This window comes from Musa acuminata, chromosome BXJ2-3 (assembly GCF_036884655.1).
Source record: "Musa acuminata AAA Group cultivar baxijiao chromosome BXJ2-3, Cavendish_Baxijiao_AAA, whole genome shotgun sequence".
NCBI lineage: Eukaryota > Viridiplantae > Streptophyta > Magnoliopsida > Zingiberales > Musaceae > Musa > Musa acuminata.
Window position 1 is genome coordinate 43,339,007 of NC_088340.1, and position 14,308 is coordinate 43,353,314.

Sequence of the window (14,308 nt, forward strand, 5' to 3'; positions counted from 1 at the left end):
TATTATTTTATAATAGATATGAGGCCAAGAATTTTTATCACTTATGGTTTCAATAAGAAGATATATTTTTTAATTAAAAATATTTAGTATTATAAAGTAAGAAATTTAAATATAAAGTAAAAAATTATATAAATTATGAATAATAAAAATAATGATTTATTTATTATATATATATAAATAAATAAATATATATATATATATATCTTGGGGTAGAACGTTTTTATATTGACGCCCCTCCACAACGTTATATCACAAAAAGGTGCTTCATTTCTCGTACTTCCCAACTCGTCGGGTCACTTTCCACTATAATTCTTTCGAGATCGATCCCCGATGGCGGCGGAGGGCGGTTCGTCGTCGGGAACGGTAAGCGATCTCCTTCTTCTATTCTCTTCTTCTACGTGGTGCTATTTATTCTCCGTTTAAGATCTTTGACGCCTCTTAGCGCGAAGTGGACGAAGAGGACTTCTTCGGCGCCGAATCCGGGTGGGTGGAGGCTCGAACCGCTTGCGACCACCTTCCCTCGTTGTGTTCCGATCTCTCTCAGATCCCTCTCCCGGATTCCCCCTGCTCCAGGTTTGCCTTTCATAAAGTTAATGAACACCAGATTCGGTTTTTGCTTCGATCGCAAACTAGTTTTCGAATGTAATGTCCACGCGTACGTAGAGATTATGAGGAATCGAGGTGGAGGATGGAAAACCTAGGACTTTTTTGGGATTCGTAGAACCGACGCCCTTTTCATGATTGAAAGTGATCACTAAAAGCTTGGGGTCTGCGAGCTATCACCTGTTCGCTCTAATGTCCAAATGAATTTCCAGTCCCCTGCAGCTTCATGGACCTTCGTCATGTGATGTTTGAGGATTTATCTTATGTCGGTTTAGGTCTCATGCATTCTTCTATTCAGGCATTATGGTAAACTCAACATCAATTTTGGAGTATCCACATTTACTCTGTTAAAAGCACAGTATTATGTGAAAAGAAGTACCCATTTTTGCTACTTCACTTAGCAGCAAGCATCTGAATTGGCAGCTCAACATTGTCATCAGAGAACAGCATTTTTTGTTATGTCATATATCAACTTACTGCTTGATGCTTTGAAGTGATCATCTTGTTGTCTGATAATTCTAACTTCTTTGAATCTCTAATTATATAGGAGAATGCTTCAAGATAACCAAAGATAATCAAACAATTCATCGTGACTTTAGTGGGATTGGATGATTTATTGTCTCATCAAACTATGTTTTGCAACATACCTTTGCTTGTGCTCCAGTTTTTCATCAGGTTACCGCGTAAGAACAACTCTATCTTGTAATATGACATATCTTGAATTTCCATGAATAATCAATGCTTGGATTCTTTGTGTGGCGGCAGAAAGATTTGAGCAGAGTTGGCTGGATAAAGAAAAAGTATCATCGAAACCTGTTTTGGTGCCATATCTTATTGACTGTTCTTTCATCCCTCTCCGGTATAACAACACATGATATCTAGAAACTGACATATTAGGACACAGTCGAGTCTTCAAATGGATGACGGTTCATGTATTGATCATTCCATGAATCCAATGTTTTGGATTTTTTTATCAGAAGACAGGCCATAAATCTCAAGAAACATCCACCTTAGGATCTTGGAAACTAATTATTGTGTCTTAGTTCAACAAAACCGTGGACCCAACCTCGAATTAGGTCCATGGTCAGTACCATACATTTTAGGCTTCTGTCCCTAGAAGTTGGAGAACACGAGGGTTCCTGAGTTCAGGATTTATTGTCTTTACATATACTTACAAATAGAGGTAGAACATAATCTCCACTATTAACTATTCGACAGATGAATAGGGTTCAAATGGTCAAAGCAGGATGATTAATCAAATTGCCTGAACTTTTTTGTTTATAAAATAGAAGTAGAGTGCATCACAGGGACTCACATTCACATCAGAGTGAGGGAGGGTTTTTCTACTTCCCCTTGTACCTCTCATAGTTCTCATGGCCTGTGATTCTTTGTGTTTTGATGATGGCTATCAAAAAAATGTGGGTAAATCCGATTCTGTTAGTGACAATCGGATCATAAGTAGTTCAATGTTGCCTACCACAATTGAATAAATTTCAAGATAAGAAATTGTGTTAGCTACCAGATTGATCGTCTAATGAAATCTTTCACATATGTTTCAGATGCCACCACCCTGCCGAAAATTGGTTATGTTTGAGCTGTAAAGACGTCTTTTGCAGTCGTTTTATAAATAAACACATGCTTAAGCACTATGAAGAGAGTGGGCACTGCCTTGCTTTGAGCTTCAGGTATAATAATATATTCAGAAATCCTTTACTTGATAGATTAACCTCGCTTGGGTCCTGCTTCATATCGCTTAAGATTTTCCAACAGTGATCTATCAGTCTGGTGTTTCGAATGTGATGCGTATCTGGATGTTCAGATGATTTGGCAGTTGCGGCCTGTTTATGAAGTTGCCCATCTGTTAAAATTCGAGGAGCGACCATCATTTCGGGCTATCGAGAGCCTGCAGCTATCTAGTGATCAAGGTGAAGGTTCCCCATAAGCTCCTCAGATTATGTTACTACCTGTAGTTGTTCTCTTAAAGTGAAAGTTACACTTGGTTTCCTGCTATCTTGATGTTAAAGAAGAAACCTTGAATGTTGCTTCACACATGGGCATGTTTTTAGAGTTAATCTGAACCACCAGACAACGCGTATGCTTCTAGTCGTTTCCTGTAGCACATCAGTGCTTGAATGATTGATCGAAGTAGGCGTCGGCCTTGTCGTGTCCTTCATCCTTGTGTAGTGTGTCGAAGGATGCATCGATCGTTTCTTATTGCAAGCTCAATTAGATTTAACCTGTGACGATGACATGCTTCGACCGTCTTCTCCAACTGGCGTTATAAAACAAGCATGATTTTTGTCATATCGACTGATGTAATCAACTCGCACCGATCGCGTGTTGAGCTCTCGAAGCAACAGACACTTGTTCACGATCGTAACCAACATGGAAACATAGAGATATCTCTTACCGGACTTTCACTGTTTTATATGTAATGTTGGTGGATTCGGTACAATATATAACTCTGCATCATAATAAATTACCCCAATGAAAGTACAAACAACAGCCAGCCTCTCTTTAAAACATTAATTATGGCATCCATAAGACGTGTTACTTCAAGTCAAAACCTCCCTCGGGACATTTAATTATGGAGTCCGTGAATCATACGACTGTACTGATTCTTAAATAAATGGTATTTGGACTTCGGAATTGTCTTCTTTAACCTTTTTCTTTTTGGCGATAGATATACTGCAAATCCTATTTAACTTTTCCTCACAGTTGCATATGTCAATCATATACTTACTCTAAGCCTTATGGAACAAAAATGTTGATGACTGCCTATTAATACGAACAGTAGCAACACAATGATACCGACCAAGAAAGCTTAATAAAACACACTATGTATTGCTAAATTCTCAGGTCAAACACCCAAATACATACATATAATATATCTATTTATATATAAAAAAAAGAAAGGGAAATAATATTCTCGGCACGTGCGTGAGGTCGCTAGAACCTGCGGCAGAAGCCGAGGCGTGCCCACTCGAGCACGGACCACACGTGCGACTCGTCCCGCCGGGGCCTCCTCCTCCTTGCCGCCGTCGCCGCCCCCGCCCGGTGAGGTCCAGCCCGCCCCGACTCCGTAAGCAGCTCCCACATCACGTGCACGTCCTCGTACTCGCACGTGCTCACCTCCTCCCTCAGCTGCGTCAGCCCTGCGGGAGAGCACAGGGGGGAGGAAGAATGAGACCCCGTGTGTCAGGGCACCAGGGCCGCCGGGCATCGGAAAGAGGGGTTGTGCGACTCACCGGATTTGCGAATCCCGAGGCGGGTAGCGACGCCGGTCCAGACCCTCCTCATCGGCGACGTTACCCGATCCCACCACGCCATCCCCGGCCGGACTCGCCGAGAGAGAGAGAGAGACAGAGAGGGAGCAGTTCCGATCCGTGGAGGACCGCCCCATTTAAAAGACTCTACCCACCTGTCCACCGGCTAAACCCTCCCATGACCGCCACGCGCCGGTCGGCTCTTCTCCGTAATCCTACTGTTCTCTCAATCACCTAACTCGCGCCGTAATTGGACGAAGCGCGTGGGTCCCAAATCACAGCACGAAACGCGTCATCTACTCGTGCGGTGATTGGAAGGAACGCGTGGGCCCGACGGGGACCCATCGGCGAGGTAGGTTCCACGGTGGATAACGGTCGGGCATCAGGTTGATCCGAGTTGGTTAACTGCCAAGGTAGGGTTGGGTCCTTGTGAACCCTATCCATCGTCAATCGATGACGACTTTGAAATATCTAATCATTCGTCTCTGTTTCCTATATATATATATATATATATATATATATATATATATATATATATATATATATATATATATATATATATATATATATATATATATTTCCAAAAGGAAATTGATATCTTGTCATTATATTGCTCCGATATTATTTTAATTCTCTTCGCCTCTGTTAGTTATTTCATCAAAAAGCTTAAGTAGAGAGTGTCCACTTATTATTCTATCATACACTAACCATCATACTCTCCTACGTTATTACAACTCCCAGACATATTTCTCGGTCACTCTCAAACTAATTTAACACAACACCTATTTCGCTTTTCCAATCTTCTATTTTTGCGTAATTAATTTTTACATGACAATAGATAGAGATAGAGATAGATATTAGGGGAAGGAGTTCTGAGACAGGCATTTGGACGTGGACTGGCCATATAATAACTCCTCAAAAATTCCACATGTACGATCGATACGCGAAGACCAATCCTAGAAATATAGAATGCAATAGTAGTTCCGATGTTGATTAATATTTTGGCTTTAAAGTAACCCATCGGTTGTAATTGAGGTTTCAACAACGCATTTCTATATAATCGAGTGACGTTTCCCTCTCGGAGTAGATTATGTATGCAGTTACATTAATTTGGAGATAGATGAGAAGAATTCGAAATCGATAGACTCGTGTATGCAACAAACCTTCATAGATACTATGTGATGAAATAGTTGATGTACGTACAAGCATATGTGTGTATATCTTAAACTTTCACATTCCGTTAGGATAATGTCTTCTTTCAATTCATCCGAGCCTTAACTCTCAACTAGCTAATAGTTGAGAGGACCGAAGTTCTAATTGAGACTAATCTGAGGTTAAGAGAGATCTTTCTCCTTAGAAGGAATGATCCTGATTGACTTAAAATGATTAGCTAGATTCGAAACCCAACCCGACCCATGGGAGTAGCTTAAAAAGATTAGAAACTTGTCCACCATGTTAATAGGAAAATGCCTTGAGAAGTGATACATGCATTAATGATTGGCTAGTTGGGGTCGACCTAAGTTTTTTCTTAACCTAGTGAACAAGCTTCTAATCTTTTTAAGTTACTTTTTTGAAAGGATGAATTTTATTGAACTAATCACCCCTGCACCATCATCAATTGGGTAGGATTGTCTAGGACAACCTAAGGTTGGGTCCTCACTAGTCGTCTCGATCTCTCGAAAGTGGAGAGGTAACCCCCGAGCTCAATAAAACCTTCTCAGAAGATGTCTCGAAGGTTTTTGACCTCTGTTAGCATCACTCGATGTTGTTTATGGTGCTAAAGGTAGTAGACATTCCCAACTCGATGGAGGGACCCATTGGAGCTATGCTATGATGAGCCTGAAAATATATAAGAGGGTGGTTCGGGCACTCGTTTGCTCACTTGATGATCAACTTACAAGAAGACTAGATCCAAGTGGGGTGATCGGAATTGATCCCTTCGGTACTCAAGCTAGGATTGAAATGGAAAATGAGTTCATAAGTGATTAATAATTGACATTTATAACAATAAATGAATGAGCCTTTATAGTGGGTGAGACCCAAGAGAATATTCTACTGTGAGTGGGTCAAATATATGTTTTTTGGGCTCACTATTTATTGTTGCTAGGTTTGGGTAATTACCATTTGGGTCCCTCTTTTTGTGCTGGCAGTCAGCTACAATTTGAGGTATGTTTTCTCCCATTCACGGATGCTACAATTTGAGGCATAGCATCGCCCACTCTATTTATAGGTTGGGATTCATGCATCATAAGCCTTACCTTACTCATCTATTTTGTTTTCTTTTAACCTCCACTTTATACCTCTACAGTATTCGTCATCTTTCTCCTTAGCCGAGGAGAATACCTTTTTTACTATCCGGGCCTATATATATATATATATATATATATATATATATATGTTTGTTGAGCTCCATTTTTGACTTTAATATCGGAACTCGAGTTCTTTTATCATAAGCCTATCCCTCAAAGATAACGAGAAACACTTTAGTTATCTTTGAATTTAGCTTTGGCTTTGATTTCCACTTTGTTATAGGAAATTGATATTTGAATCTTTTTTCATTGTGTTATATCCTAAATCCAGAATCAATATCATTCATTTTTATTTTTATATATAACCATGTCAAATAAACTTCAAGTTGACTTTACGACAAGATTGATTATCCCTTTTCTGCATGAATCACAAAAGTTTTTTCAATTTGTGACCTACGTGGATTAGAGGTCATTTATAATACGACAAGATCAATGTGTATTCTTTATTAAGTCCCTTCTACGTGGATTAGAGGTCATTTATAATTTCAGGCTACGAAGAATAAGATCTATACAGCTTGTTTCTTCAAAAGTTTGACGTCCTTATCAAAGTCCAACATAGTTGACATCAAACCCTAGCATAGTGCATATGAGGCGTAGCCCAGTGGTGACTTTACACTGTAACGAGTCCTTTAACTCTATTCACGAGTAGTCATTTTCTACTCAAGCCCCTTTATCATACCCAAATACTAGAACAATTTTGATACTAAATGTCATGATTTAGAACTGATAAGATAACTATTATTTAAATACCCATAATTTATAAAAAAAATTATTTTTTAAAATTTAAATAATTATTTTTATAATAAATAAAATATTTTTTTAATTAAAAGGAGGATTACAATTTCTTAGTAGAGCGATAAGTGGTAAAAAAAGTCTTTTCACATAAGTCTCAGATCTACTACGAAGTTGTATATTAATTTAAAAAATATATAAGATAAAAAATATATCAAAAACCAGTGGTAAGAACCTTCAAAAAAATCATAAAAATAATTTTAATATTTATAAAATATATACAAATGTCAATAATTTAATATATATAATAATAATATATTAATTTATTATAAAACTCATGTATCATAAAAATAATGATAATTCTTATATAGTAAATAAAATTATGTATTAGTCATATACAATACATCTCGACGACATACACAGTAATTAAATAACAAAAGCATACATCATGCTCCGATGATGCACTCTCCAACATCGAATGGAGAAAACCCCCATATTATACTCCTAACAACGGATAGAAGGGTATTCCTTACTTATGAAAGTGAGAATACGTTTCTTCCTTACTCATGAAAGTGAGAATACGTTTCTGGAACATGTTATATAAACAACCACATTCATTCATTTATATTCATTCATACATGTATTAAAGAAATAATATAATAAAATATTATGATGGACCATGCTTATGTATGATGTGCCCGTAGCTCCTTTTATAAATTACACTTTAATATATTATATGCTACTAATCACATCAATATCATAAACTTAAAAAAATAATAAAAATTATTATTATTTTTAAAATAATATATTCATATAAAATTTTGAAGTTCATCAAATCACAAAAATACAAGGCTTTAGTCTCTCAACAATCCTCAATCAACTATAACTATAATTAGAATATATTAATTAACTTAAACCGAACTCGGATCTAACGGAATCAAACTCAAATCATTATAGAATCGATCTAGAATTATCGTAGACCGGTCTAAATTTGATTAATTTCAATTAGGTTAAGTAGGTTTGAACCAGTAAGTTGATATGAAATCATCCTAAATCTACTTGAACCAATTAAACCTATTTGATTCAATCAATTAATAAGCTCAAACCAATAAAAGAAGAGGAAATTAGATTATATCGCATGGTGCTAACTCAATTAGAATATACCCACTTATCATATGTGTCGCACATGTTTGTCCATGTACAATGTGTCTAGTCTAACACCAATTGTATAGTTAGGCGGGCCTCAGGTTGAGCTGAGTCTCACTCATAAGTTGGGCTTAGCCTTACTACTGAATTAGGTCATGCTTGACTCGCAAGTTTGATTGTGCATAGCCACATAGGTTGGGCTTGATCACATGGGCTGGTTTGTGTCTGACCACATGAGTTAGATTATGCCTAACCACTTAAGTTTGATTGTGTTTGGCTATATGAGCTAGGTCGTACCTAATCACATGAGTTAAATTATTTATAATTATATGGATTGGATCATACTTTGCCACATGAGTTGAGTTTTACTTGGCTAGAAGGCCTGGATCAACCCAATCTAACAGATACCTAACTCAAGTCAAACCCCAATTAGATTTAATATTTTAAATTATTAAAGAGTAACTTAAATCCATGAATTAAATAATTTAAATTCATGATCTTAAAATTTAAAACTAATTAAATCATAAAAATTCACACATAATTTTTGAAACATCGATATATCTAATCAAATAAATTAGAACTATTATTTTTATCTAAAAATAATAATTTTAATAATTAAAATAATAATTTGCTTGATTACCAAGATTCCTAACTTCTCAATTAAGGAAATAAATTTTAATCATTTTCTTAATCATATTACACAAATAAAAAAAAGTTAATAATTTAAATAAAACAACATATTATTATGATAAATTATTTATATTAAGAAGAAAAAATTATCGATGATTACACTCCTCAGCTAACCGATGGCCGAAAGAACTCAAGTCTTACTTCGAGGCCTATTCAAGGGTAGAAGAGGGGGGTGAGTTCTTAGAGCACTTACGTCTCATGCTCTCAATTTTGCTCGAGTAGCAGATGAAGGTACATTTAGCTGGACAACTCCCAATTTGATCTGATGTGCAGAATATTTGTCTCAGACCGCATAATATTCTTTTGTTTCGGATGACCACTAAGACCACAAAAGAAAAATGACCATCAAAACCCCAAAAGAAACAAGTCAAAGAGACGTGGAGTTTTCTTTCGTGTTTTAGTGATCGAAATTTTATATTTATTTATAAAATGCAGGAGAAAAAGGAAGACTGCAAGTTCATCTTTAAATGCATGCAACCAGAACAATTTTGCTGAGTGTTCTATCTTATCTCTTTCTTTTCGATAAGAATGAAATGTACGATCTGCAATGTACTGAGTAATAAGGAATTTTATTGCCTTAGACCATCTTCTACATTGCAGATGGTACATTTAGCCTGAAGAAGAGAAACAATAGCAGCAGATGCAGAGGATCTCAGTGAAATTATTGTTCTGGGTTGCATGCACACAAACTATTGCACAATTCAATCAGATTATGGCTTTAAACACAATATGGCAAATTGATTTACTCCATCAAACTGTTACACTAAAAAAATACCATAAACCAAGCGTTCGTACTCATCTAAGGGTGTAGAAAAGCAAACTAAGCCACATGAACCTCAAAAGCACATTTTTGGATATTCATAGGCAATGCCAATATGTGAATAAACACACACACACACCAGCAGTTCAAACTTTGCCGAATATTTCATGCTCCTGAGAACAATAATCTTATTTTCGAGGAAAACTAGTTAAAGGCCTAACCAGACCCAACTTACTTCGCTAATTACTTAACATCCAACTTTGAATTTTCCATTTTCTCTGAGGGTTGCATAGCACATATGGACCGGTAGTAGAACCACCAAAGATACCTACAAACCTCTGTGCCAGCCACCCCGCAGGGCAAGCACAAGATGGAGGACAGAACCACCCTCAATGTTGTACTCCTTCGCCGTCTTATCATCAGCTAGCTGCTTACCAGCATAGATGAGCCTGCATTTGAGTTGAATACCCCAGGATTTTTTAGTCAAGCGTGTAATATTGTAAAGACCTGTACATATGAATTAATCTTGGTAGAGAAACTTTAGAAAGAATCAATAAAATGCACAGCTATCTTGAGAGAATAGGAATAAAAGCATATTGGCTGATCCAGAACCGTTGAAATGGTACTTAATAATTATAAGCAAGGGACCTATGCTGCTAGTAGATGAATAACCTCCTACTTAAAACAAGACACTTAAGTCTGTCAAGAACAATAATCAATAGATCTCAAGAAAGTTCAGGGCAAGTGGGGGCCTAAATTGACTCACCTTTTACAACAGGGTTCAGAGTTCAGACCATAGAAATATTAACAAATTTTATAATTCAGGGAAAGAATCACTCATGTTGTAGAGAAAATTTGTTTTATAGGCCAAAAATATGCCAATCCAGGGGCACTGTCCATGGTGAATTCTTATACTTCACAATGTGTGACCGGTGGCTCTTAATGAGTGCAAGCACAAACGTAAACCAGCACTTCAGACCAAGGGGTGAAAAGACAACCACTCAAGGACCTTAGATATGCAGCTCAGACCTCAATAAGCAAACAGTAAGAAATTCATGACATATTGAGAAGTTCTCATAACAAGTGGTGGTACTCTGACATATGTTTGAAACAAATGTCCAGGTGACATCATTCTAATTAACAATTCAAAATCTAGTACTATCATGTCATGTTAATGCATAAGGTTGATCAAATTTGCAGATGGAAACAGAATATTTGTACTGTATTTTCTTTTGGCCAGTGGCATTTACCAATAAATTGACTATTTTGATCAAAATTACAGAGTGCAAAAATATCTCTTGCATAAAGATGTGGTGAGAAGGATAATGCTGTTCGGAGGTGGTAAACGTATTCTGTGCATGTAGAAGATAAGTGCAGAAATAGTGAAGCAGTTATGTGTTGCTATAGATCATTGTGTTGTTTCTAGCATGAGGTAGTTTGATACATTGAGATACTGTGATTTGTGAGTTTGAAGAGAATTTGATTATGTAATTGTGTTAAATGGGTGGTCTTGCATATTTTTTTATTAGAGAGTGGTTTAGCACACAAGGTGGATGCATATATAGTCATATACCCTAGTAAGCAGGGAAGCTATTTCTAACTAAACTCCTAGCCATTTAGATTGCATGGGAGCAACCATATCTGATGCCAAGACTTACACCCAACTACCAAAAAAGGAACTGATTAACATTATATAAATGTGTGGGGATTCTTTATAACCAAAATGTAAGCAAACAAGTTTTAAGTTGATAATTAGGTTCAAGAAAGATGAACACAAGGCTGCTTAACTAACGTGGACAAAAACACACATGAAAAACAAAGGAGACAACAAAAGCACTCTATGATCTACAATTGAGTATGCACCAAAGCGAAAAAATTCCTGTTGCCTTTTAGGTAAATGCTACAGAATCTCAACGGATGGTCATAGTCTATCTCAAAGATATAACATTTATTCTAGCATACTTAAGCAAGAAACACAATAGCAGATCATAGCATACATTTTCAATAAGCGCCATGTGACACCATCCATCTAAATTATAATAAAAAAATAAAGTAAATACAAATAAATTGTACATCAGCAGTAGTGCACAACAAAAAAAGAAGTATACATCAGCTGTGTACTAAACAACAGAAAGAGATGATAGTGTTTACATAGGTCTTAACGGACAAAGGTCATTTTTGCCAAAAGAAAAATAGATGAATAATACTGTAAAGCAAAGACACTTCCTGTTAACACTATCATATCCTTCTTCAGAACAAATAAAGAACTTTACATCTAGATTGGTTTATAACAAATCAATAGCGAAATATGAAGCATTATTAGATTAGCAACAGATAATTCATTCTAATGTAACCAAAGACAGCTCCGTAGATGACAGAAAAAAGGAAGATGTGATTAGTTAGCTATGAATGCATTAAAAGAGAAATATAAAAGGCTAACTAAGGTGGAAAATAAATCAACGAGAATACTAAATAATAAGAGAGGAGAGGGCACCTTTGCTGCACAGGTGGAATCCCCTCTTTCTCCTCTACCCTTTCCTTGATCCTGTCGATGGTGTCAGTGGGCTCAATGTCGATCTCGATTTCCTTCCCAGTAAGCGTCTTCACCTTGATCATCATTCCGCCCCTGAGCCTCAAGACAAGGTGAAGAGTCGACTCCTTCTGAATGTTGTAATCAGCCAAGGTGCGGCCATCTTCCAATTGCTTTCCCGCAAAAATCAACCTTTGCTGGTCTGGAGGTATCCCCTCCTTGTCCTGCAAAAAAGGCGACTTGCTCATTGCCGTACGTAATACCCTGCAACCCATTATCTTTGAACAAACATGACATTGTTGCTGGTGTCACAGCGTACAAACCCAAAAGCCCCCTCAAGATTCAAGCCAAAATCATCTATTGCGACCTTTAACAAGAAGAAGAGGAGGGGAGACCTGGATCTTGGCTTTGACGTTGTCGATGGTGTTGCTGCTCTCGACCTCGAGGGTGATCGTCTTCCCCGTTAGGGTTTTCACGAATATCTGCATCCTCCCGCGCTTGTAGTCGTCCTCCGCTTTGGTTATCCGCCCTCCTCTGGCGGAGAAGAAGATCGAAGGCGGTGGTGGTAATAAAGCGGAAGGAGACGACCAAATCGATCGCGTAGAACGGACGCTGACAGCGGGCTCGGCGTCCTCCTCGTCCTCGTCCTTGACAAGCCAAAAAAGGGCAAAATAACAATAATAATAATAAATAAATCTTATTATCAGAATCTCTTTTCAATTTTCCATGGATCACAATTATTATAAAACAAAAAATCATAAAAAATAACTATTATATATTATTTAATTTTAATTTTATTGTCCATCATAAATAATAATATTTTTTTATGATAGACATCACATAAGTCTAAATATAAACACTATAGGAATTTTGACAAACACATACGAGGCAAAGTGAGCATACACATTGATAGAAACAGATAGTCTAAATAGAAACACTATGGAAATTTTGACAAACACATACGAGACAAAGCGAGCATATACATTGGCACGCACAGTCGAAAAGCAGATAAGTCTAAATATAAACACTATGGGAATTTTGACAAACACATACAAGGCAAAGCGAGTTCATACAATGGCATGCGTAACCGAGAAGCAGATAATTCTAAATATAAACACTACGAAAATTTTGACAAACACATACGAGGCAAAGCGAGCATACACAATGGTACAAATGTCGAGAAGCAGATAAATCTAAATATAAACACTATGGAAATTTTGACAACGAGGTAAAGCGAGCATACACATTAGAACGCATCGAACACATTGACGAGCGTAGTCGAGAAGCAGGTTTCGCTACTACTTGGAGACGCATCGAACACATTGACGAGCATAGTCGAGAAGCAGGTTTCGCTACTACTTGGAGACGCATCGAACACATTGACGAGCATAGTCGAGAAGTAGGTTTCGCTACTACTTGGAGACGCATCGAACACATTGACAAGCACAGTTGAGAAGCAGGTTTCGCTACTACTTGGAAGAGGGCTAAGAGTCGGGGTTTTTTAGTCCCACATTGCTCAGTTCAGAGGACTGCTCGGCCAAACCCGCTATATAATGAGCGGAATGTTCATCAACAAAAATCACGCAGCTGCGTGGTGAGCACAGAGCGAACTATTCTTTCGCCTTTTACTAAAGAATACCGTGTGCGCGCCACATAAAGTAGCATACGCCAATTTTTGGAGGGATTCTTCTCTTTTAGAGAGGGGTCCCAACAAAGCTTAAACTAAACTAATGACCAGTGGACATGTAACGTTGTAATAGAGCTGATGGTTCGTTGGCTTTGTTTTCGTTTGCATTCTCATCTCATATATTGATGTGGAATATATATCTATTTGGCTTTCTTATGGCACAATTTGGTTTCCTTGTGACAGGATTTTGCGGAAGATTTGATTACTGACAACAGTTTCAAGTCATTCTGTCCAAAATAGAAATCCTGCCTATTGTTGCAGCAGCAGATGTGTCTTCCACAAGATTATGTTGTTCTTCAAAGTACGTCTTCTTCATTATAAAGAGAGAAATTTGATAGTAGCAGACATTTTTGCCATGCCAACAACAAAGCAATTTATCAATTTGTAAGCTTTTCCCTGATTCAGTCATTATTTTGGTGATCTATCTGCCTTAAAAATTGAGCTTAGTTGGACAGTTGTTGATGAATTCCAACTCGATTCAGATTGGAGATTTATCTGGGCTTCAAAGAAGACAGCCAGTGAGTGCTCAGAAACACAAGAGAGCATCCACTGCAACCAATCTGAGACAGCAGAACTTGTCTTCTC

At 37.3% G+C, this 14,308-nt stretch overlaps 2 protein-coding genes, 1 long non-coding RNA gene and 1 other non-coding gene across 4 annotated transcripts; 2 read left to right on the forward strand and 2 right to left on the reverse strand.

Annotated features, from left to right (window-relative positions):
- Positions 1 to 239: 239 nt before the first annotated feature.
- LOC103980066 (uncharacterized) lies at positions 240 to 2,778 on the forward strand. The gene is made up of 4 exons (XM_009396350.3): positions 240 to 363; positions 443 to 573; positions 2,163 to 2,288; positions 2,374 to 2,778. The coding sequence occupies exons 1-4, from the start codon at positions 331 to 333 to the stop codon at positions 2,543 to 2,545; spliced, it is 462 nt and encodes a 153-aa protein (XP_009394625.2). The 5' UTR covers positions 240 to 330; the 3' UTR covers positions 2,546 to 2,778.
- A 649-nt stretch (positions 2,779 to 3,427) lies between these two features.
- Positions 3,428 to 3,983, reverse strand: LOC135606611 (uncharacterized). The gene is made up of 2 exons (XR_010484863.1): positions 3,852 to 3,983; positions 3,428 to 3,758 (listed from the first exon to the last, which is right to left on the reverse strand). It is a non-coding gene; the product is annotated as an uncharacterized LOC135606611 (long non-coding RNA).
- A 5,593-nt stretch (positions 3,984 to 9,576) lies between these two features.
- On the reverse strand, positions 9,577 to 12,683 carry LOC135608477 (ubiquitin-NEDD8-like protein RUB1). Its single transcript, XM_065101404.1, has 3 exons — positions 12,432 to 12,683; positions 12,001 to 12,260; positions 9,577 to 9,955 (listed from the first exon to the last, which is right to left on the reverse strand). The coding sequence occupies exons 1-3, from the start codon at positions 12,522 to 12,524 to the stop codon at positions 9,835 to 9,837; spliced, it is 474 nt and encodes a 157-aa protein (XP_064957476.1). The 5' UTR covers positions 12,525 to 12,683; the 3' UTR covers positions 9,577 to 9,834.
- A 938-nt stretch (positions 12,684 to 13,621) lies between these two features.
- On the forward strand, positions 13,622 to 13,742 carry LOC135608660 (U5 spliceosomal RNA). Its single transcript, XR_010485626.1, has one exon. It is a non-coding gene; the product is annotated as a U5 spliceosomal RNA (small nuclear RNA).
- Positions 13,743 to 14,308: the final 566 nt, after the last annotated feature.